This window comes from Schistocerca gregaria, chromosome 2 (assembly GCF_023897955.1).
Source record: "Schistocerca gregaria isolate iqSchGreg1 chromosome 2, iqSchGreg1.2, whole genome shotgun sequence".
Lineage (NCBI taxonomy): Eukaryota > Metazoa > Arthropoda > Insecta > Orthoptera > Acrididae > Schistocerca > Schistocerca gregaria.
Window position 1 is genome coordinate 271,311,788 of NC_064921.1, and position 26,629 is coordinate 271,338,416.

A 26,629-nucleotide genomic window follows, 5' to 3' on the forward strand; every position below is an offset into this window, starting at 1 on the left:
GAGCTGCTGTGGTTGGATGCTGAGGAGGTTGACCTGTGAACAAAGCAGTTCTGGCCACATGGCAGGTATCCACGCAGTACTGCACGGATTGCGGCATAGCAAATGATTGTCCTGGCGGTGGTAGGTTATCCAACAAAGCATTTGCAGAAATCGGCATTGGTCCCACACTGCGCGGAGATCCGTAAGAGGTAACTGCACAGTCGATGAGGGAGGGCACATTTGGAGGGAACAAAGGCGTTTGATAACTGGAGTCATGCACACTTCTAACCTTGCTTTTTGTTGCAGGCTCAAAAACGTCCAGCAAAATTGGTGTAATCATTGAGTTTGAGGCATTGTGTTGCAGTCCTGGCGGGTGTACATTGCCTGGAACACAACACATGTCGATTGCAAAATCCAGCATTAGGTGTTTGGCCGAAGTCATTGTTCGAATGTTGTGTTGATGTAATACACATGAAAATAACCAACACGGAAGCCATGGACACAGTAAAATGGCGAAAACAGAAGACATTACAACTCGGGGTCACCAGTGAGGGAGAAGTTCGGGTCAGTTACACCAAACAATACTCCCATTTTGCCTTAGTTCACTTATTCACCTCTTTACACAAGCAAAGCTTACACAGAACTAACATGGCAGTTTTGTTCAAAGATAATCTTAGTTTAGTTCAAAGACGATACTCAGATCGATGCTGGTGTCGACCTCATCGTTGCCACAAACTAATTGCAGGAGAATGTCAGAATAAAAACCACCAATTACACAGAAAATAGATAACATTTTAGTGTCACTGGATTTTATGGAAACAGCAGTTATTTTTATGGAAGGATACAATTTTGTAATGTGACCCAATGTCTGATCACCAGTGCACACCATAATAATGTTCTGTGTAATTGCTGCTAAGCAATGTACCAGATGTTTCTCAGACTGTCATCATTTACTGCGTTTCCTATCACAGACAAAACAAATAAAACTATTAATGACGTATACAGCAATTATTATTGCCATTTTAGTTTGCTCATAGCCATAAAGAATAGTAGCTATCTTCATTTACAACTCAAATAAAACAATATTTTGTGTAAGACAAAAAATATTTTTCCCATTTTTGTGGAAAGCAAATGACAAACTTGAATCTATATTTTCATTCTTGTTTTGCCTTTTATTACAGAAACTGCTTGATGACCCTCTCTACATTGGACTAAGGCAAAAGCGAGTAAGAGGAGACCAGTATTCTGACTTTGTTGAAGAATTTATGCAAGCAGTGGTAAAGAGATATGGTCAAAATACTCTTATACAGGTAATGTAATGTCTTTCTCTAACTATCCAAAACTAAAATAATCACCAAAACCAATTCAGACTATGTCCATTTATGAAATTTATTAGAGATAAACCTACTAATGGAACTACATATTTGCAGATAAGAAGTAGGTCCATAATTTGTCACAAATATTTCAGAATTTTTGTAATAATGAAATAAATAAACATCATATATGATTAGGGACTTAGGGAAATTTGTTCTCATCTCTATGTCTTCATCACTGAAGAAGCAAAGCCAGAAAATTCTGTTTACTTTGTTATTTTAACATCTTTTTCGTTATGAATCAATCACAAAATTTTAATTATTTGCATTCCAAAAAGAGTGTTAAAATGTCAGTTTTCTTTAGATTGTTTACTGGTATTTTATAACATTAAAATACTGAGTAAAATAAAATTTGCTTATCTGCTGGTGCTGGACCACTTTGAAAGCTTCTTCTTTCTTTCTTTTTATGTCTAAAAATCGTTTGCTTTTTGCAGACTTTCAGCCTAATACTGAACAATATCACTGGGATATTTATGTAATTTCCTTATATCTTGAAGAGTGTACTTTAATAGGGGAAACCCAGCTTTCCAAAACATGCTTCATGTCTTAAACCTGACCCCATTCAGGAAGGACATAGTCCCCAGTCTTCTGGCTCAATCTTATTAGATTGGTCTTCTCTACTGGCTGCTTGTAACTAATTGAGCTACTTATTGCATTGTTGAAGCAGAAGTGCATATTGTTTTGTATAGCTTCATATAGCATAAACTTCATGCAGTGAACTATTATGTGATAAATTGAATTAAGGATAATAGCTATTTTCTTCATGTAGGCAGATTCATTACAAATAGAGCAGGCTGGATAGATGAGAGACCTGTCTATGACAACTCCAACAGCTGGAATTCCACGGACACATTACATTTTTTATCCCAGACTTAAGTGTAAGGAAGGAAGGAAATTAAGAGTTTATAGCCTTCTCAATGATGAGATAATTAGCGACAAACTTGAAATGGAGAAGGATTTGGAAGGAAATCAGTGATGTTCTTTCACAGTTACTATCCTGACACTCACCTTAAGTGATTTATAGGAATCACAGAAAACCTAAACTACTCTTCTGGTTTTTCCATTTTCCTTTTTTGCCATCAAACCAGACACAGAAGATCTGTTAGGAACCAAGAACTGAATTATTCAAACTGAATGGTAATCCAGGGAGGATTAATATACAAACATCAAAAAAAGTTTTGCATCACCCCAGTTCCCAGAACTCCTGAAGATACATGCTGACTGTGGATATTGTGTTAGAGACACAGTCCCTTTGACTGTTCAGAGATCTCACTAAACCCACCAAAAGATGTAAACAACCATGCATGAGTAGCACCTATTAGACGGAGGGGGTCTGACAGCTGATCAGTTCCAGTCATTCCCCCAGGAAGGAGGTACAAGGCTTGTGTTCTCTGTAGTTCAACCATTCCTAGACAGTCAATACCATGGTTGGATCACATCTACATTGTTACATAGTGCCAGGAAGGACTCTCAACAAGAGAAGTGTCCAAATAATCTTGGAGTGAACCAAAGCAATGTTGTTTGGACATGGAAGAGATACAGAGAGACAGGAACTGTCGATGACATGCCTGGCTCAGGTCACCCAAGGGCTACTTCTGCAGTGGATGACTGCTACCTATGGATTATCTCTCAGAGGAACCCTGACAGCAATGCCACCTTGTTGAATAATGCTTTTTGTGCAGCTACAGGACATGTGTTACGAGTCAAACAGGCTGCATGATGCACAGCTCCACTCCTGAAATCCATGGTGAGGTCCATATTTGCAACCACAACACTATGCAGTGTGGTACAGATGGGCCCAACAACATGCCGAATGGGCCACTCAGGAATGGCATCACATTCTCTTCACCAATGAGTGTTGCTTATGCCTTCAAGCAGACAATCATTAGAGACATGTTTGGAGACAACCTGGCCAGGCTGAATGCCTTAGACACACTGTCCAGGGAGTGCAGGAAGATGGAGTTTCCCTGATTTTTTGGTATGGCATTATGGGGGGCCCGATGTACACTGCTGGTGGTCGTGGAAGGTGTCATAATGGCTGTACAATATGTGAATGCCATCCTCCGACTGATGGTGCAACCATTTCATCAGCATATTGGCGAGGCATTTCTCTTCATGGATGACAATTCACACCCCCACTTGTGAATGACTTCCTTCAGGATAACGACATCACTTGACTAGAGTGGCCAACATGTTCTCCAGACATGAACCCTATCGACATGTCTGAGGTAGAATGAAAAGTGCTGTTTATGGACAATGTGACCCACCAACCACTCTGAGGGATCTACACTGAATTGTCATTGAGGAATGGGACAATCTGGACCAACAATGCCTTGATGAACTGGGGGATAGTATGCCATGACAAATACAGGCATGCATCAATGCAAGAGGTCGTGCTACCGGGGATTAGAGATACTGGTGTGTACAGCAATCTGGGCCACCACCTATGAAGGTCTTGCTATATGGTGGTACAATATGCAATGTGAGGTTTTCGTGAGCAATAAAAAGGGCAGAAATGATGTTTATGTTGATCTTTATTCAAATTTTCTGTACGGGATTCAGAATTCTCAGAACTGAGGGATGCAAAACTTTTCGTGATGTGTGTAGGTTGACAATTATAGTTTTGTAGTTTATAGTATCACATATTACTGAAAGGTCTATTGCTGCAATGCCAGTAACCATGTTCTGCTGGAAACCTTTCTCTATGTGTCCCATGACAAAAATAACCTAGGTTGTGTAGCATTCTTGTAACTCATTGTTGAGCTGGACTTTTACAAATACCATAATAGTATTTTAAATAGTTTTAAGAAATGACAGAGAAATGAACTTAGTTACCAAATATGTTTGGGTATTTGTCTAACTTTAATTTGAATATAGCTTTTTATCTTCTCTGTAATTATGAAATATTACAGATGCTGATGCAGTTGTTACATAGTTATAATGCTCATTGTTTGGTGCCAATTTCAAAATGTTTAATTTGCACTTTACTTGTGTCTTCTATGTTAATGGAATTACCATTTCCTTTTTTATTGAGACCACTGTTTTGTGCTGGTAAAGAGAGAGGATTAGTCTTTGCTTCTTTGGATCATATGATTTTTTTGAGTTGGAAAATATTTAATTTATCTTCCCATTAAGACTAAGTTAGTGTGGAATCTGGTTTCCTCTCTCTGAGCCACTCTGTTTAGTATGGCAGCGCATATCTTGGTTCCCCATTTAACTTCCTTACCACAATCGAGCAGTTCTGTTACTGTATGCTACACTTATTTAGAAATATTAAAAAATCTTAACTTTATTAACCATTCTGTCAGAAGGGTGCAGTATTTCATTAATTTATCCATTAAATTATTTTATTAATGAACCTTATCATAACTAATTAAAGAACTTCAATTATAAAATATTGAGTAATAGAAAAAGATAATTTTAGCAAATCTTTTTAGCTTATATGTAATGATGCAGCTAATGAACATAGTATATATTTCTTTTAATGTTTCAGTTTGAAGATTTTGGAAACTACAATGCATTTCATTTGCTTGAAAAATACAGACAAAGTTATTGCACATTCAATGATGACATACAAGGAACAGCCTCAGTCGTTGTGGCTGGATTACTTGCCTCTTTCCGTATCACAAAGACACGCCTGTCTGACAACATAATACTGTTTCAGGGTGCTGGACAGGTATCTATGAACTTCTTACTAAAATATCATCATTGAAGGAAATACTGTATAACTAACTTTATGTTGACTTGTGACATAAATGCACAAGTGTATGTCACCATTGCTTTTTATGTATCTCTTCACATTTGAAAGCAATTCTTGAGTCAAGACTTCAAGTGGCAGAAGTTGGTAGCACTACAAACGATTATTTTTTCTTCGAGAAATGAATTGTTGCTCACTTGAAAGGACCATGTGAGGGTGGAGATATGTTTTTGATAGTGACTGACAGCTGACAGCCATTGCATCAACCATCAGTCCTCTGTAGATATTCCTGTATTTTGCTGCAGTCTACTCCCATTGTAATTCATCCATACACAACAATACCATTGGTAAACAGCCCAGTGGTGGTTTGGATGATTCAGTTATACAGGATTTCATTCTTTTGTAGTTACTTGGAATGTACACTTTTTTACCTTGTTTCATGCGCTATTCTTTCACCTTCATTTGCATTATGAAGTGCTGATAATTCATCATTTCTGTAGCAATAGCAGTTGCACTTTCCAAGTATATTAACTGAGCAAAATCCATTAAATGTGAAAAGTCAGTTTTGCTTTGACAATATGATTTTTGATTGTTTGATGATGACAAAAGCAAATAGTGATACTTTGTTGTATTTCATAGAATGCCTAACAAGAAGTAACAGAAAAGGTTACATTCAATGATTCTCAATGTATTGGTAGTGGCATAAAAATTAGTTTAGAATTCATCCAAGCAGCTAGACTAGAATTCAACAGCCTGCCTATAGGGCACCAGAGATGGGACATCAAATTAAAGCTGTAATGTTTTCTAATCATAGAAACAGATGGATCAATGGCAAGTCTGTGCAAAACACAGGTACAGCAAGACATGAGCATGCTTAAGCGGTTTATTACAAGCACTTGTCTTAATTTTTAAACAATCAATCAGTCCTTTACACTTATTAGTGCATTAAATATCTTAAAAATAAATGTTAATGGCTCTGTGCTAAATGAAACTCCACAATCAAACATTTTTATGTCCTTGTAGATAAGAAAGTAAATGTAGTTGGTATAACAGAAAATTAGCTAACTGAATCTGAAAAAGACATTTTTCTTCCTCATGGCTATGTTGTCACTAACATAATGTGCAGAAAACAGAAAAAAGGATGCAGTTGTAATTCTTGTCAAAGATGGCATGAAACTGAACAAAATTTAATGTGGGCCAGTTTGTTAGAAATCATATTGAGTGTCCAACTGCATAATGGCAGACTAAGAAAATGATAGTTCTATGTCTTTATAGGTCTTTGAATCAAGCTGTAAAAATATTCTTCAAAAATTTTGAACTTACAGTGAGAACAGATTTTTTGAAAAAAGGAAATATCACTATCTGTGGCAACTTTAATAGATCTGACAAGAAAGTTTCAAGGTTGTTCTTTAATATTCCAAAGTACCTCAATTTTTTGTATGAACAGAAGTGATACTTGTAAAGAAGCCTGCTTTGGTACCATTAATGTGAATTTATCTAGTGACATTTTTACTGTTAGCTATGTGGACAGATGTTCTTATGGCCATGAACTACTGCTCGTAATACTCTACAGCAGATAGCCAAGTCACACCAACAATTCTTTCCATGAAAAAGGTGTAGTGATTTGGATGAGTGATGAGAAATTTGTGTTTGTGAACTTGGTTTGCTGATAGGCTAAGTTATATAAAATGGAGGTTTTTTTGTATGAAATGGAGACTGGACAAATTAATGTTGAAACTATGTGTGATGGATTCTTTAGCAAATTATTCAGCAAGTGGTACCCTTGTTTGCCTTTAAGAAATATTAATTTCAAAGTTAAGCTCAAAGAAATTTACCAAACTGGTATAACAGTGAATTCAAAAGCATTAGGGAAAAATTTTGTTACTGTGAAGCATATATAAGAATAACCATAATAAGAGACACTAAACAGGATGATAAAAATTACAAGATGTATATGAAATATAAAAAGTTTTATTCACCACCATTGATCATCAGTACTAGTTGCAGACCATCAGTACAAGCCCATCCAGGTGATAGCAGCATCACCCATTGGGAAGTGAATGCAAATCACACACACACACGTTGCATGTAGTGTCAGTGATCATGCTGTCCATGTCTAGAAAGGGGAAGGTGCATGATCTATCTGAGTTTGACCAAGGGCAGATTGTGATGGTCCAGAGGCTTAGCACAAGCATTCTGGAAAGTGCATGATTTGTTGGGTGTTTGAGGAGTGCTATAGTGAGTGTCTTCAACACATGGTGAAATCAAAATGAAACCATATCCAGATGCCATGGGGATGGGGAGCCACCCCTCATTACAGTTGTCAGACATTGTAGGCTGGGCAGACTGGTAAAACAGAACAGGCAGTGAACTGTGGTGGAACTAATACCAGACTTTAATGCTGGGCAGGGTACAAGTGTGTCTGAAAACAATAAACATACTAAACACTCCTAATAGTGTTTAGTGCAGCTGACAACCCTTGCATGTGCCAATGTTAGCACCACAACACTAACAACTACAACTGATATGGGCACATGACCTTTAGCAATCAACATTGTCACAGTGGCAGACTTTGCATGGTCTGATGAATTCTGATATCTTCTTTTTCACTGATGGAAGAGTGTGAATCTGTCATCTTCCAGAGGAATAGCTCCTTGACATCTGTACTGAGACAAGCTGGTGGCGGCTCCATTATGCTCTGGGAAACATTCATGTGGGCACCAATGAGTCCAATGAAGCTCATGCAAGGCACCATGACAGCCAAGGAGTATCATACACTAGTTGCAGACCATATACACCTCTTCGCAATAATCATTTTTCCTGTCGGCAGTGGCTCTTTTCAACAAGAAAATAATACACCATGTCACAAGGCCAGGAGTGTGGTGGAGTGGTAGGAAGAACACAGTGGCAAGTTTCAATTGATGTGCAGGCATTTGAATCCAATTGAACGCATCTGGGATGTGATTGAATGTGGTGTCAGAGCTCATCATCCCCCCCCTCCCCCCAGAATTTAAGGAAATTAGGTGACTTGCGATTGTAGAGGTGGTGCCAATGCACTCCAGTGATCTGCCATGTGCTCATTTTCTCCCATGCAATGACACATCACTGTTGTTACCCATGCCAAAGGTGGACATACCATCTGTTAGATAGTTTGTCACAACGTTCTGGCTGATCAGTATAAAGTTAAACTTCTTCATGTAAATAAAATATAAAAATAAAGTAATAAAAAAAGGCTAAGAAAGGTATACAGAAACTGTACCAAACAAGTGCATAGCAGCATGAACATTTACACATATGAGAGGTATCACTTGAACCTGCCAACTCAGGAGATTCATTGTATCTTCAGTGAAAGAAACTGAAAACAGGATTAACTTGGTCAGCACTTCTGTACGTGAACTAATTGGTAAGCAGCTACCAGTGAAAAAGTATATTCAGGGGAAAACTATCACATTCACTGATATCATAAAAGCAATTAAAAATTTCTTCAACTCTAAAGCTTTGGGTTATTACTATCCATCCATCTTCATTATCAAAAGGGCAATTTATTTGATCTATGAAGCTTAAACATCCATTTTAACAAATGTCAACAGTTTGGAATTTCCCTGAATCATTAAAAACTTCAAAGTCATAGCAGTTTCCAGAAAAGGAGACAAAAATCTCCCACAGAATTACTGATCAGTTTCAGTAGTAGTGATAGTTTCAAAAAATTGTGAAACTCCTATACAATCAGCTAAGTAATCATTTTGAAGAAAATAACTTCCTTCCAAAGAAACTGATTGGTTACCGATGAGGAAGAAATAGGCTACAACTTCAGCAGTTTAAAACATAGTTGTTGTAACTTCAAGTTGAACAAATATATTTCAAGGAAGACACAATACATGAAAGTCACAGATCAAGTAAACAGAGTAAGACATGTGTACACTTTAACAGTCAAATCATAACTGAGTCCAAGTCTAGTGGCCGCTGGCTGGCTGGCTGCTTAGGTGGCGTTGCTGCTGCATGGCTGGCAGACAGCGTCGCATCTAGAGGACATAACTGTGCGGCGACACTTTGAAAGATTGGAGAGTTACAACACTTTTCCCCCTCCGAAATTTTTGCACTGGTCTTGTTGGAGGTGGCCTGTAGAATGCTAACATCCATAGGTGTTGTTTGACTGGCTGTAAAGTCTCAAGGAGGAGGCATCCCATATGGACGAAAGTGTCCCCGATGATAACGGGCCGAGATGACAGGAGACTTGGGGGTTGAATCTGCTGAGGCCCCGTGCACCAATCTTTCCATTGCGGCAAGTCCGGTTGTTATAACAGGAGACATGAGCGATGTGTCCACGTCCGTAGGAGAAGGAGGCAAGTAGAGTTGCTCCAACAGATGATGGTCATCTGGTGCTCCCTGCCGCCGTTGGATAAGCAGCTGCAGCAGCAAGTCGTATAACCCTAGCTTACTTGTTTGTTAGATAGCTTAATTAATTTCTTTGCGTGTTTTTGGGTACTTGCATTGTTTAATTCATATATTTTGGGCGTATTATAGTATTTGACAGTTGTAGCATCGCGCTTTAGTGTTTACTTCGTAGATTCTTATTTAAATTGCGTGTGAGTTTCGTATAGGAGGTGCAATTTCGTGTTTTAGTTACTGTAATCGTAAATTCAGCAGATTGTAGCGCAGTCGTTAGGCATTTGTACAGGTTAGTTGATACATTCTTTGCGTGTTTCGCTTGCATTATCTAGGCACAGACTCGTGTTTCGGTAACTGTTGTTCAACATCGATCAGAATGGACAGGGACTGCGATTGCTGTGTTCGGATGAGGGCTGACTTGGCATCCCTTCGCTCACAGCTGCAATTGGCGCTGACTTCGGTCGCGCAGCTTGAGGCTGTTGCCAATGGGCACCACTGTGGGGAGCCGGACTTGGGTATCACGGGGATGTCAACCTCGTCCCGTCTGTCCCCAGATCGGTCTGCCGCTGTGGTTGCCCCGGTTGCTGCCCGCAGTGGGGCTGAGCCCTCGCCTGTGGTTGATTGGGAGGTCGTTCCAAGGCGTGGCAGGCAGCGAAAGGCGTCCCGGAGGCTGATCACAAAGCATCCCCGGTGCGTCTGACAAACCGGTTTCAGGCACTGTCTCTTGCTGAGCCAGATGCAGCTGCCTGCCCTGTTTCAGAGGATCATTCTCAGCCTTCAAGGTCCGGGCAATCGCAGAGGGTGGGCTTACTGGTAGTTGGGAGCTCCAATGTTAGGCGCGTAATGGGGCCCCTTAGGGATACGGCGGCTAAGGAGGGGAAGAAATCCAGTGTGCACTCCGTGTGCATTCCGGGAGGAGTCATTCCTGATGTGGAAAGGGTCCTTCCGGATGCCATGAAGAGCACAGGGTGCAGCCAGCTGCAGGTGGTGGCACATGTCGGCACTAATGACGTGTGTCGCTTTGGATCTGAGGAAATTCTCTCTGGATTCCAGCGGCTATCTGATTTGGTGAAGGCTGCCGGTCTTGCTTACAAGATGAAGGCAGAGCTCACCATCTGCAGCATCATTGACAGAACCGACTGCGGACCTTTGGTGCAGAGCCGGGTGGAGGGTCTGAATCAGAGGCTCAGACGGTTTTGCGACCGTATTGGCTGCAGATTCCTTGACTTGCGCCATAGGGTGGTGGGGTTTCGGGTTCCGCTGAATAGGTCAGGAGTTCACTACACTCAGCTGGCGGCTACACGGGTAACGGAGGCTGTGTGGCGTGGACTGGGCGGTTTTTTAGGTTAGAAGGCCTCGGGAAAGTGCGGGATGGGCTGCAATGTCAAAGGGTGCTTGGCAATTACAGGACGTGCTTGGATCAAGGAACAGTCGGAATTATAGTTGTAAATTGTTGTAGTTGCGCTGGAAAAGTCCCTGAGCTTCAAGCGCTAATAGAAAGCACAGAAGCTGATATCGTTATGGGTACAGAAAGCTGGCTAAAGCCTGAAATAAGTTCTGCAGAAATTTTTACGAAGTCTCAGACGGTGTTCAGGAAAGATAGATTAGGCAGAATTGGTGGTGGAGTGTTTGTGTCTGTCAGTAGTGGTTTATCTTGTAGTGAAGTCGATGTAGATACTCCGTGCGAATTGGTATGGGTGGAGGTTATACTTAACAGCCGAATTAAGTTAATAATTGGCTCCTTCTACCGACCCCCAGACTCCGATGATACAGTTGCGGAACAGTTCAGAGAAAGTTTGAGTCTCGTAACAAATAAATACCCCACTCATACGGTTATAGTTGGTGGGGACTTCAACCTACCCTCGGTATGTTGGCAAAAATACTTGTTCAAAACCGGTGGTAGGCAGAAAACGTCTTCCGAGATTGTCCTAAATGCTTTCTCCGAAAATTATTTCGAGCAGTTAGTCCACGAACCCACGCGAATTGTAAATGGTTGCGAAAACACACTTGACCTGAGCTGATAGAGAGCATCATGACTGATAGAGGGATTAGTGATCACAAGGTAATTGTAGCTAGGCTCAATACCATTTCTTCCAAATCCATCAGAAACAAACGCAAAATAATTTTATTTAAAAAAGCGGATAAAGTGCCACTAGAAGCCTTCCTAAAAGACAACTTCCATTCCTTCCGAACTGACTATGCGAATGTAGAGGAGATGTGGCTCAAATTCAAAGATATAGTAGCAAAAGCAATTGAGATATTCATACCTCATAAATTGGTAAGAGATGGAACGGATCCCCCGTGGTACACAAAAAAGGTCCGAACGCTATTGCAGAGGCAACGGAAAAAGCATGCGAAGTTCAGAAGAACGGGAAATCCCGAAGATGGGCTAAAATTTACAGACGCGCGGAATTTGGCACGTACTTCGATGCGAGATGCCTTTAATAGGTTCCACAACGAAACATTGTCTCGAAATTTGGTAGAAAATCCGAAGAAATTCTGGTCTTATGTAAAGTACACAAGCGGCAAGACGCAGTCAATACCTTCGCTGCGCAGTGCCGATGGTACTGTTATCGACGACTGTGCCGCTAAAGTGGAGTTATTGAACGCAGTTTTCCGAAATTCCTTCACCAGGGAAGACGAATGGAATATTCCAGAATTTGAAACACGAACATCTGCTAGCATGAGTTTCTTAGAAGTAGATACCTTAGGGGTTGCGAAGCAACTCAAATCGCTTGATACGGGCAAGTCTTCAGGTCCAGATTGTATACCGATTAGGTTCCTTTCAGATTACGCTGATACTATAGCTCCCTACTTAGCACTCATATACAACCGCTCGCTCAATGATAGATCTGTACCTACAGATTGGAAAATTGCGCAGGTCGCACCAGTGTTCAAGAAGGGTAGTAGGAGTAATCCATTTAACTACAGACCTATATCATTGACGTCAGTTTGCAGTAGGGTTTTGGAGCATATACTGTATTCAAACATTATGAATCACCTCGAAGGGAACGATCTATTGACACGTAATAAGCATGGCTTTAGAAAACATCGCTCTTGTGCAACGCAGCTAGCTCTTTATTCGCACAAAGTAATGGCCGCTATCGACAGGGGATCTCAAGTTGATTCCATATTTCTAGATTTCCGGAAAGCTTTCGACACCGTTCCTCATAAGCGACTTCTAATCAAGCTGCGGAGCTATGGGGTATCGTCTCAGTTGTGCGACTGGGTTCGTGATTTCCTGTCAGGAAGTTCGCAGTTCGTAGTAATAGACGGCAAATCATCGAGTAAAACTGAAGTGATATCAGGTGTTCCCCAGGGAAGCGTCCTGGGACCTCTACTGTTCCTGATCTATATAAATGACCTGGGTGACAATCTGAGCAGTTCTCTTAGACTGTTCGCAGATGATGCTGTAATTTACCGTCTAGTAAGGTCATCCGAAGACCAGTATCAGTTGCAAAGTGATTTAGAAAAGATTGCTGTATGGTGTGTCAGGTGGCAGTTGACGCTAAATAACGAAAAGTGTGAGATGATCCACATGAGTTCCAAAAGAAATCCGTTGGAATTCGATTACTCGATAAATAGTACAATTCTCAAGGCTGTCAATTCAACTAAGTACCTGGGTGTTAAAATTACGAACAACTTCAGTTGGAAGGACCACATAGATAATATTGTCGGGAAGGCGAGCCAAAGGTTGCGTTTCATTGGCAGGACACTTAGAAGATGCAACAAGTCCACTAAAGAGACAGCTTACACTACACTCGTTCGTCCTCTGTTAGAATATTGCTGCACGGTGTGGGATCCACACCAGGTGGGATTGACGGAGGACATCGAAAGGGTGCAAAAAAGGGCAGCTCGTTTTGTAATATCACGTTATAGGGGAGAGTGTGTGGCAGATATGATACGTGAATTGGGATGGAAGTCATTACAGCATAGACGTTTTTCGTCGCGGCGAGACCTTTTTACGAAATTTCAGTCACCAACTTTCTCTTCCGAATGCGAAAATATTTTGTTGAGCCCAACCTACATAGGTAGGAATGATCATCAAAATAAAATAAGAGAAATCAGAGCTCGAACAGAAAGGTTTAGGTGTTCGTTTTTCCCGCTCACTGTTCGGGAGTGGAATAGTAGAGAGATAGTATGATTGTGGTTCGATGAACCCTCTGCCAAGCACTTAAATGTGAATTGCAGAGTAGTCATGTAGATGTCATGTAGATGGTTCCTGCATGGGTACGTCTCCTGGTGGCGTCAGTTCTTGTGCTGGCACTGATATGATGGTGAGAGGACTGCGTTGTGAGTAATGAGAGATTCCAGTATACCAAGCATCAGGTAGAGCCAAAGGAGGTGTAGCAGCAACCGGAACAGGCACTGCTGACACGCGAGGCCGAAGCTGGTCCAAATGACTCACTGCAACACCCGTGTCCATCTGGATTTCATACAGGCACCGGCCACAGTGTTGTAAGATGCAGCCAGGACTCCATTTTACCTGCCTGCCATATCCCCGTACCCATACAAGGTCGTTGGCGGTGAACCGGCCAAGTGAAGGCACCTGTGGCCGTGAGGTGAAAGGCCGCAGAAGATGAAGTAGCGGGCAGGGCTGTCGGCCGTCTACGAGCTCAGCTGGGCTGTGGTCGCTCATTTGGGTGAAACGGTAAGAAGCTATAAATTGGAGAAGCACATCAGCAGCAGCAGAAGAAGTCAGGAGTTTCCTCATCTGAGCCTTAAATGTGCGGACCAGTCATTCAGCCCCACCGTTTGACTGTGGATGGTACAGAGAGGCCGTGACATGCATGACACTGTGATGGGCACAAAAATCGGCAAAATCGGAAGAGGCAAATTGTGGACCATTATCAGTAACAAGAGTAGAGGGAAGGCCTTCCAAAGAGAAAATGCAAACTAGACCAATGGTGGTTGTCACGGTGGTAGGCGATGTGCAATGGACAATGAAAGGAAAGTTAGAGTAGGTGTCAATAACGAGAAGCCAATAAGTACCTAAACAAGGTCCCGTGGAGGTCAGCATGAATACGCTCCCAAGGCTTCTCAGGCAAAGGCCATGGGGACAAAGACGACTTCGGGGTGGCGGTCTGTGATGCACAAGGACCACAGGCAGTGACCATGTGTGCGATTTCAGAGTCGATGCCAGGCCAGTACACATGATGGTGCGCCAGAGATTTTGTGCGAGAGACACCCCAGTGCCCTTGGTGAAGGAGGTGCAAGACCGAAGCTTGCAAAGACACAGGTACGACAACATGCGGCGAAGCATTTTCAGTGGAAAGGAGAATAACACTTTACCTAGCCATGAGGCGGTAACACAAAGTGTAGTAGTTCCACAACGGACCAGAAGTCTTAGCGGATGGACAATCTGGCCAACCATTCTGAATACTGCATAAAACCCAGGAGAGGGTAGGGTCGTAACCCGTAGCAGCCATAAGCTGGTCTTCGGTGATGGAGAACCTGTCCACAACCCACTGCTTGGCAACATGCAGGTGGAAACACAAAAGTTTGTTCCTATTGAATGCCAGATCAGGACCCATGGGAAGACAAGACAGTGAATCAGCATTCACATGTTGAGCTGTCCACCGGAAATGAATCTCATAATTGAAAAAAGATAAGTAAAGAGCCCAATGCTGGAGGCGGTGTGCTGCCTTGTCGGACAGTGACATTGATGGATGAAACAAGGAAACAAGTGGTTTGTGATCTGTAACAAGATGAAATTTGGATCCATAGAGAAAAACACCAAACTTATGAAGAGCATAAATAATGGCCAAATCTTCTGTTTCAATTCGAGAATACTTTTGTTGGGAATCCGTGAGCATTTTGGAGGAATAAGCAATTGGTTGTTCAGAACCTTCAGAAAAATGTTGTGCAAGGACTGCACCGATCCCGTATTGAGAGGTGTCCACGGCAAGAACAAGATGTTAGCCAGGTTGATAAGTAGCCGGGCATGGGGCCTGTTTCAGCATAGTCTTCAGTTTCTGGAAAGTCACATCGCATGACACGAACCAGTGAAAAGGCACATTTTTATGCAACAGGCGATGCAACGGCACAGCCACCAAAGCAGCAGATGGTAAAAACTTGTGATAGTATGCTATTTTCCCCAAGAAGGCCTGTAGTCCCTTAACAGATGTAGGGCGAGGAAGGGCATCGATCGCAGCGACAGTTTGCTGAAGCAGACGAATACCATCTTGAGAGAGTTGAAACCCCAAGTACATGATAGATGCCTGAAAAAATTTTGATTTCTGAAGATTACACTCGAGACCGGCAGTTTGTAAGACATGAAAAAGTGTGCAGAGATTTTGAAGATGTTTGCCAGTGGTGAGGCCAGCGACAACAATGTCGTCCTGGTAATTTATACACCCAGGGACAGTGAGCAATAATTGTTCCAAGAATCGCTGAAAGAGAGCAGGGGTGCTGGCAGCCCCAAATGGCAATCGTTGGTATTGATAGAGGCCGAAAGATGTGTTAAGGACCAGAAACTGCTGGGAACCAGCGTCAAGAGGAAGTTAATGATAAGCTTCTGACAGGTCAAGTTTAGAAAAATATTGACCTCCAGCAAGTTTAGTGAACAATTCTTCAGGTCGAGGCGTAGGGTAAGTGTCGATAAGGCACTGAGCATTTACAGTGGCTTTGAAATCGCCACAGACATGAATATCACCATTTGACTTAGCAACGACAACAGGAGAGGACCACTCACTGGAAGTGACAGGAAGCAAGACCCCTGAAGCACAGAGATGATCCAGCTCCCGTTTAACCTGATCATGAAGGGCCACAGGAATGGGCCGAGCCCGAGAAACTTAGGCCGAGCAGTGGCTTTGAGCGTGATATGAGCTTCAAAGTCATTTGCACGGCCTAACCCAGGAGAAAAAAGGGACGAAAATGTCGTCAACAAGGAATCCAATTGAGCATAAGGAATAGCATCAGGTGTGGCTGTGCGGTTCTAGGCACTTCAGTCTGGAACCGCGTGACCGCTACAGTCACAGGTTTGAATCCTGCCTGAGGCATGGATGTGTGATGTCCTTAGGTTAGTTAGGTTTAAGTAGTTCTAAGTTCTAGGGGACTGATGACCTCAGATGTTAAGTCCCATAGTGCTCAAAGCCATTTTGAATAGCATCAGAGACGATATTGTCAGAGTCACCTATGGAGAACCCAAAAACGCGAAAGGCATCAAAACCAAAAAGATTCTCCGCATTACTATGGTCGACCACAAATATGGGAACAGTGCAAACGAAAGATTTGTAAGATACTTCATCATCAAATTGTCCGAAGAGAGAAATCGTCTGTTTATTGTAAGTCTGTAATTGCCTAGTGACAGGTGACAGGAGTGTAGAACCCAACTGAACATATGTCTGAGTATTGATGATAGTGGCAGCAGAACCAGTATCCACCTGAATGCGAACATCTCGACCAAGTATTTGGACAGTGAGGAATAACTTCCCTGAAAGGGAAGAAGTACAATTGACAGACAACACAGAATCAGAATCAGCGTCATGTTCATGAACATCATGTATGAGGTCGGAGTTTCAAACGGATGACACATGACAGCCGGCAGGGACACGCCACACGCTTCGTCAACATTGCACAGAGGTTGTATTTCCCCAACATCACCCCATGCCTCTATTTGTGCTCCAGCAGTGCGAGAAATTTCAGAAGACTGAGCAATGGATAGGACTTCATCTAGAGTCGGAACTGCCAACTGAAGGGCACATTGTCTAACTTCTTTGTCAGGCGCTGATCCGATAATAGCATCCTGTACCATGGAATCGGCGTAGGATTCTTTGTGAACTTCGGTAACAAATTAACACTTTCTACTGAGGCCATGAAGTTCAGCAGCCCAAGTGCGATAGGATTGATTCGGTTGTTTTTGACAATGATAAAAGGCAACATGAGAGGCTACCACATGCATTTGCTTTTGAAAATAGACAGACAGAAGTGAGCACATTTCAGCAAAGGACAAAGATGCAGGATCTTTCAAAGGAGCCAATTGTGACAACAACATACATTTGAGGTGAAATACATGAAAGGAACAGAGAATTACATGTTTGTTCATCCGTGACATGAAATGCCAAGAAGTGCTGTCAAAGATGATTTTCGTAATCAGACCAATCTTCTGCCATCTCGACGTAAGGAGGAAAAGAAGGTAGAAACAATGACGAGAGATGCCCCGCATTTGATCAAAATCACAAATTGCATTTGTTAGAAGCATTTGCTGTTCTATGAGACCTTGCAATAGTTGCTCTAAAGTAGCCATGGAAACATGTGGGTCAACAATGGAAAAGAAAAATCACTACCTCGTTGTCAATTGTTGTAACTTTAAGTTGAACAAACATATTTCAAGGCAGAGGATATACATGAAAGTCAGAGATCAATTAAACAGAGTAAGGTGTGAGTACACTTTAACAGTCAAATCATAACTGAGTCTGAGTCTAGCAGCCGCTGGCTGGCTGGCTGGCTGCTTAGGTGGCGCTGCTGCTGCATGGCTGGCAGACAGCGCCGCATGTAGAGGACCCGCGTAACTGCGTGGCGGCACTTTGAAAGTTTGGCGAGTCACAACAATAGTAAACCAGATAGTCACAGCTTTTGAAAATAAGAATAAGACCTTACTTTTTATACAAGCTAAGTAAGCTTTTGACTGTAGTCCTTATTAAATATTATTTGAGAAGATTGAACTGTATGGGTTGCATAATACATAAAGAGACATTCTCTGATGAAAATTTTTGAAACAGATGTACCTCAGGTGTCATTTCTTGGATTATTCGTTTTCATTATTGCAGAATTATGTTTAGCATTCTACAATCTGCTATTTAGGTGACTCAGTGATAATTAATGACTTGGTGATAATTAACACCCATCAAGAGACAGCATGGTTAAAACAGTTGTCACTGGAATCACTAGATGCTGTGGTGATATGGTTCTTCTCCTATGTAATCCAGATACGACCCAGCATCTTCTGATAGGACTAAATAATGGAGAGACAGCTCATAGTTAAAGGATCTGAAGTGGAGCCACCTGAAAATATATATTAAAATAAATCTCTTGATAAAGGATTACATAATTTGTATTATCAGGGTACATTTTGTATATTTGCCACATGAATTTACATAATGACAGTCAATGTATTTAGAACTGTTGACATCATCAAGTGATGTTTTTCAAATAATTATATACTAGTGTTAACACTGTGCCTCAAAATGCTTCTTAGCTCTATGTAGCAGAGGTTGAGTGCATGGTTTCTACAGTATACAGCTCTTACAGGCCCCCTGAATATTCAGTTCATTCAGCCTACTGGCCCTACATCACCTCTTTCTCATGTCTACATCACAAGCAGAATTTTGGCAGATATATTGGATTCCATCATAGCTGAAGCCTATGTTTTCTGGGATTTATGTTATAACATATGTCCGATGAATGTATGCTGTTTCAAAGCATCAGTATGTGGATGGTCTCTTGAAATTGTGTCTTTATTGGTATGATTTGTTGTAAGAAAATGATAGAAAACATCATATTTGCTATTAAAGAATTTTTGTATTTCTTCATTTTCATTTTACAACTTATGTGCCATGAAAGTATGCCATTTCAGGGCATTGGCACATTGAATATGCATAAAAACTGGATCATTCTTGGTACAATTTGTTCTGACTGAATGTAATTCAATGGATTACCAGTCATTAACAGCCTTAGGTAATTGGATAATATAAAAAAACACATCTGCATAGAAGTTTATGGCAGTTAGTGTATAGAGACATGGATTTACAATGCAAAAGTTAGTTGGTTCACATCCTGCTTTCTGCTTCTCTTTTTTAAATATAAGATTCTGGGACTTTCTTATTAATTTAATGGAAGTATGCTCTGTAATCTTAGAATTCATGTACATATAACAGCTCTCTCTCTCTCTCTCTCTCTCTCTCTCTCTCTCTCTCTCTCTCTCTCTCTATCTATCTCTTTCCATCTCCTTCCCTCTGTCCTTCCCTCTCTTCCTCTCAGGAGTTAGTTTGTTCCTTTGTGTGAACACGCCAGGGAGTATATGAACAAACTGCAAGACTGATTTCTATGTCACTGTCTAATTAGGTCCTAATTCAGTATTTATTTATTTATCCAAAAATCACAATCACAGCACAAGTCAAAACATTAACCATGCAGTAATACTAGTGAACATAGCACTAAAAGTTTCTCCAATAGTCATTGCAATAAAGTATTGAGAAATGTGATGTAAGCAGATACTTATGGTACCTAAAGATCTTACCTTGGAGTTAGCTTTTAGTGTTATTTAGAAGTTGATTATGAAATGGAAAGAAGATAACTATGTAAACTATCAAATAGAGTGTAACACTGCCATATTGCACCCCTCTCTCATTCCTCTCATCCCCCCCCCCTCCCCCCCTGCACCCACTCTCTCCACCCCAAAATTTTGGTTGCATAACAGACTGACCTTTAGTGTAGCCCAAAGTCTGGTTTGCTCCAATTGATAAATGTCGCAGCCTTTCCTAATATGGAAACTGCAAGCTACATCTGAAGTAACTACTTAGGAAACAACAACACAAGGAAAAGAATAGACTGCCACTCACTGTAATGATGACATGTTGAACTACAGACAAGCACAATGAAAATACACATACACATTAGCTTTCAGCCAAAGCCCTCTTCAGATAAGGAAACGTACATACATTCATTGACATAAGTGAGCACACCTCACACTCAAATGACCACCACCTCCGGTGGCTTGTACCAGAATTCTTGACATTCCAGTCTGAGCTGCTGGAGATAGCAATCCTCTGTTTTCAAGATGTGCTTGCTTACTTGAATAAATGTGTACATGTGTTTCTTTTTCTGAAGAGGACTTTGGCTGAAAACTAATGTGTAACAGTCTTTTCATTGAGCCTGCCTGCAACTCAACGTGTCGTCTTTACGGTGAGTAGCAATTTGTCCTTTTCTTTATGTTGCTGATATTCCAATCTGAAGTTCCCATAGCATGTGTAAGATAAGTCATTTTAACTGTTTTGCTTTGCATTGATTCCACATTGATGTGGGGAGTACACGTCAGTCAAATCGGGAAAAGAATATCAAAGACAACATGTCTACATAGAAATTAAGAGATGCAATTTCCTCTGTTTTGGACTGTTCTAATCTCACATCTCTTATGGACTGCTGAAGTGGGGGCACTCTTCATATGTAAGTGATATACTGAAAAAAAAAAATCATTAGAAATGTATGAGGCTAGCTCAAGAGACCACTGTCAGTCTATGTTTAGAAAAGTTAAGAAGGTCAAAACTGTAATCTGCACATATATATCTCTTCATTACGCCTTAAGTTATATGTAAGAGGAGATATTAACCAGAATTACAAAAGAGATAAATTGAAAATTGATATTCTGAAACACTATTCACTGCCTCAAGTTTGCATAATGAGAAGATTGCTGAAGCATAAAGTATTTTGATATTTTTATAGGCTTCACTTGGTATTGCTGGACTTTGTGTAAGGGCAATGCAGGAAGAGGGAACCTCCCTGCAAGATGCAAGAGACAAGATCTGGATGGTAGACTCAAAAGGACTGATTGTCAAAGATAGGCCTTCAGGTGGCATTACAGCTCAAAAGTCAGTATATGCAAAAACCCATGAGCCTATCAAAGATCTTGAGGAAATAGTTGAAACAGTGAAACCAACAGTCATCATAGGTAAATATCAGATTTTTATTCCTACATAGTTTAACTTATTTACTAAATATATACTAGTCTTAATACTGCATTTTGCTTTGAAGTTCAATTTCGTCTTGATCACAGCTTTAGTTTTTTTCCTGTACTGTGCACTGGTGCTTGAACTGGTGCAGACACTGGTTGAGTTGTTTTATGAGGCATAATTAAAGAGCAAAACAGTGGTCCATGAAGATTCATCTATATCATTGTGCTTATGAATGGCTGTCAAAGGTTTATCCTATCCTTACAACACATTCTCCACTCCCATAATTATCCCAGCCTCAGTCTATTGTAATATACTGCCCCTACACGATTCACTCAAAAGTTTACACCCTCTCTGTTCTACTATCTACTCTTCATAGTCGTCACCCACCCTCTTTTTGTTTCTTATGGCCATTTAGGTATTTGTTGACTCTGTGATTCATTAATTTTTCTATTATTTTTGAAAATGCTGGAAGGAGGGATGTTGTCCAATAGTTTTCTACCTTATGCTTGTCACCATTCTTAAATAATTGTTTCCCTTTTGACATTTTCATCCTTTCGAGAAACACTCCTTCACTAAATGATAAGTTGGCTATGTATGCCAAGGGCCTTGCAATTTGTGCAGCTGTCATTGTTATGATATAAACAGGCACCTCATTTACTCCTGCTAACATTTTATGTTTCAAGCTCTTTATTATTTTGAACACTTCTTGTTCATATTTTGGATCTGTGCTCATACTACAAGCAGCTTTTAGAAATTCGGGTTTTTCTTGGTTTGTAAATTTTGAGCTTATTGAAGTTGTTGCATTTATGAAAGAATTGTTGATGTAATTTGGCAAATCTGGTTTTTTAATTTGACATTTTCAGTGTTTTTAAGAATGATATCCTGGTCTTCACATCTCTTTCCTGTTTCAGTCCTCACAGTAACTCATATTGCTTCTGATTTGTTATCAGACTGTTTTATTAAGTTGTTATTACTCCCAAAGTTTGCCTTGGCAATTACTTTTCGATATACCCTCTTGTAATTCTTAACATATTCTATAAACTGTGGATCTGTAGATGTCTTCAGTTTTGAATTTAGTATCTTTAGAGTTCCACAAGAAGTTTTGATGCCAGCTGTGATCCAAGAACTTGGTTTTGTATTGTGAACTGATGAGATTCTTGACAGCTTCTTTACAAAGCATATTTCGAAATATCCCATGAAAACAGAAGAAAAAGCGTTATATGCATAATTTGTATTTGTTAGGGACAGCACTTCTGCCCAGGACTCACTAGTTAGGATATTTGTAAATTCTACACACTTTTCAGTGGAAAATTTTCTTTTATACATGAAATACACTTTTTTTCCTTGTAGTGGCATTGAAGGAATTTTGAGGCTAAGAGCATTATGGTCTGATAATTCCAAATCAGTATTTGTTACTTCTACTTCTGTGGATCGTATATTCAAAAATATGTTATCTATAAGACTGTTTGTATTACATGCCAGTAAAACACACTTCCTCACTGCTGAAAAACTACTTTTACTAATTTTAAAGAATCATGTAGTCACTACATTGCAATGCTCTATCCCATGGTCAAATTATAGTGTAGAAGAGGAACCTCAACTACATCTTATCCAGTTGATGAATCAATTAAAGTGATCCAGTTGCAGGACCTGTTTAGTTATCGTATATGGAATACTCCCTGTGGGACCATGTGAAACGTTTCATGTATGAGGAGGTCATATAGGATGTGCAGATACTAAAGTAATATGTTTACACCATTTCATTTATATTGGAATATCTGAACAGTGCAGCATATTCATGCATGCCTCTGGATTTGTGGTGAACATTTCAAACCCTTCCACTAAAACACAAGAAAGTGTCTCATTCACTGTAATTTATTGTGAAGGATGCTGATTGGTATGCATAAAAGGCCTCTTTATTGAAAAAGTGTGTTATGGACATTTGTTCATGAAACATTATTTATTCCTTATATCATCATGTATCATCTCCTGCACTTTACCTAATTGTTCAAAATCATATGTTTATGACAAGTGTGTTCATCTTTTTCTTATCAACATATGTAATTTTATTTACTTTGAGCTACTTATATAATTGTTGAGATATGTTTTAACTGTTTTAGGATGACTGAAATTAAACAAATATTTAATTTTTTGTTTAAATCTGGCTGTAGCATGAACATACTCTTGACAATTGTTTTGCTGAAGATTTGTGGGAGCACTTGTAGAAATAGTGTTTTTATCACAGTGTCTGCTACATTAATATTAAATGTTCATTTTTTAAAAAATCTTGATTACTTTAACAAAATGTACATCTTCCTCTCCCAGGTGCTGCAGCTGTTAGAGGAGCTTTTACACCAAAGCTGTTAAAAACTGTAGCAAAATTCACAGAGCATCCTATTGTGTTTGCATTGAGCAATCCTACAGAAAAGGCAGAATGTACAGCTGAGGATGCATATGTTAACACAGATGTAAGTGACTCAATTAATGTGAAAATATCAACAATAGGCTACAGCATTTTGAGAGAGAGAAATGTTCTGTTACATTTGCAAGAGATCCTGCCTTTTTGCAAGATACTGCAGTAATTTCTCCCATGTAATGAAATTGAACATACAGAGATGGTGATGTGTAACATTTGATGGGAATGATGCTCAAAAATATAAGCAGAAAGAGATATGTTACTTAATGGGACTTGCCCATTATTCCTGTGCATGGAACAGCTTTCAGTGTATGATCATTTCTTCAAGTGAGCTCTGTTTCATGTGAAAATATTATGAAAAGGATAGTTACCACTCACTGTGTAGTGGAGATGCTGAGTCACAGATAGGCACAAGAAAAAGACTGCCAGAAATTGAGCGCTTGGCCATCAAGGCCTTAATCAGAAATAGTCAACACACTCCCATGTGAGCTCGCAGTGCCCCCCCCCCCCTCCCCCCCACACACAAGACTGTGGTCTTGTGTGTGTGAGTTGCATTTGCATGAGAGTATGTATATAAGTTGTCTATTTCCAACAAAGGCCTTTCTGGCCAAGAGGTCCCTTTCTGACAGACATTTTGTTGTGTCTATTTGTGACTCAGCATCTCTGCTATATGGTGAAAAGCAACTACCCTTTTCGTAATATCGCCCCATAAAACAGTATCTTTTTCTTAGATTACTTTATGTATCATAGGCATTGAAACATTCTTCTTGATCAAGATGAAATTGAGTTCAAAGTTCTAATTATAGATTCACTTTTCATCAACTACCAAACAAGAGGTTTTGCAAATCATAGAATTTTTAGAGCAGGAAACATTATTTTTACAACTGATACTTATCCTGAGGAGTTCAAAGGTGGCTTTCATTGTTGTTCACATTTGCTCACTGTGGGTGTCCTGCTTTCTTTGCTTTGTTGGATTATGTTGAATTCCTTAGCAATTTTCTTATTTTGCCTTTTTTAAATAAAAAATCAAACATATATTGATTATCTTCTTCATTTATCCATACCAATTAAATGCAACTGACTCACATTGCTAACTGACCAACATTAACAACTCAGTAACAAATCTCTGTAGCAACTAATTTGATTGGCTTTGGCCAGACACCAGACCTTATGTAGAAACGTAACCGTTTGTGGTACTTACATTTTTGTTATGATTATTATCTTATATAATTTACAATGGAAAAAAATTGTGCAAAATTATTTATGCATGTAAGCATGCTTGACAGAAAATAGACATATTTTACATAAACAGTTTCAAAAAAAAAAAAAAAAAGAGTATTCCTATGTTAAAATCTGTAGGAAATATATTTTTAGGAATTAATATTACAAAACATAATTTTTCATTAAAATAAATTAATATTCCACTTGCCTGTACTAGCAGTAACTTCAATTATAAATCTTCATTATTTTATATAAAATATAATGTTCCAGCTCATACTGAAGGCTTGTGATTAACACTTCTTTACATTATGAACAAATGTTTTTGTAAATTAATAAGTTTGTATGGTTATCCTTTGAAGTGTGATTGCTACTCTTCTTCATATCATATAACAACGAACGCAAGCTGATTATTAGAACATGGCCATATACATTCTCACATAGTAAAATTTCCAGTGTATCAAGAGATAAGCAGAAAAGGGTGCATCATGCACTGCTATTGGTGTCTTGCTGTGTTACATTATAGCATCCACAAGAGTAGGAAATGGTCAACTCCCTCCTCCCCCCCCCCCCCCCCTCCCACTTTCCTTTCCCCTAAATCAAGATGCACTGTATAAAAAATTTCTGCCACATTTTTCATATAATTTTGATTAGACATACTGTGGTAATCACTATGTCTCTCCTCTATGAAAGCAATAAGCATATCCAAGGTGGTGCGTGGGTGTGGAGGTCACCAAAGAGCACTTGCTATCTTATGAAATCTGGAGTACAGACTCTTTATACACTATATAAATCTTGTTATCTATAATTCTGCTAAATTTCATGTTTGGCATACTTTGGTATTACATCACTGGTGTCAAAAATACTGTCGCCATGACAGTTGCTATGTAACATTGGTTTGTTTTGCTGTCATGCTTTTCGTAGTAATGTATTCAGTTTCCTTTTGCTTGGTGATGGTCTTAGCAACATTCTACATTGAACAAAGATGTGAACCTAGCCAGAACAGTGTCAAAATAGTCAATAAATTCTTCTCTGTTGCTTCTGTTTACATATCGTTATCAAGCTATAGAAATTGACTGATCCAACAATCCAGAGTGCAGAGGCAGCCCAAAGCCCCTGGTCACCCAATTCCTTCCTCACCTTCTTAATTCTGGTTGTAGTATACCTTGTTGATATCAAATCAACACTGACCATAGTAGTAAAAGTTCATATAAGACTAGATCTGCAGAATAAATGATGAGATAAAAGAAATTATTCAGGTAGTTAAGGGAGACAAAAGTTTAATTGTGGTGGGGAAGCTAAATTTGATAGTAGGAAAGATGGCAAAATAGTAGGAGAATACGGACTGGGGCAAAGTAATGAAAGAGGAAGCCATCTTGTAGAATTCTGTCAAGAACATAATTAATCATCACTGGTATTTGGTTCAAGAACCATGAAAGATGGTCAAATGACAATGGGACATTTCAGATTGATTATGTGATGGTAAGATTAAGGTTTTGAAACCAAATTTTAAACTGTACAGCTCTTACAGAGCCAGATGTGCACTCCAGCCATAATTTATTAGTCAAAAACTGTAAATTAAGACTTACAAAATTATAGAGAGATAGGAAGTTGAGGAGATGGGACATGAATAAGTTAAAAAGGCAAAAGATTATTGAGAATTGTTGAGAGCATTAGACAATATTTGGCTGAAACTGGATGGGAATGCAGTAGAAGATAATGGGTAGTTTTGATGATAAATGGGTACCTTTGACAGCTGAAATAGTGAAGGCAGCAGACAATCAAATACATAAAAAGACAAGACCTAGTGGAAATTCTTGTATTACATAGAAGATACTTAATTCAACTGATGAAGAGAGAAAATATAAAAATGAAGCAAATGGAA

General features: G+C 39.8%; 1 protein-coding gene across 4 annotated transcripts in view; it reads left to right on the top strand.

Moving 5' to 3' along the window:
• The window catches only part of LOC126336122 (NADP-dependent malic enzyme-like), a 110,615-nt gene that overhangs the window by 43,714 nt on the left and 40,272 nt on the right, over positions 1-26,629 (top strand). For all 4 annotated transcript variants that reach the window (XM_049999607.1, XM_049999608.1, XM_049999609.1 and 1 more), the window contains exons 5-8: positions 1,161-1,289; positions 4,846-5,028; positions 20,881-21,106; positions 23,436-23,578. In XM_049999607.1, coding sequence (XP_049855564.1) covers positions 1,161-1,289; positions 4,846-5,028; positions 20,881-21,106; positions 23,436-23,578 — 681 coding nt within the window. The remainder of the gene's footprint in view (positions 1-1,160; positions 1,290-4,845; positions 5,029-20,880; positions 21,107-23,435; positions 23,579-26,629) is intronic.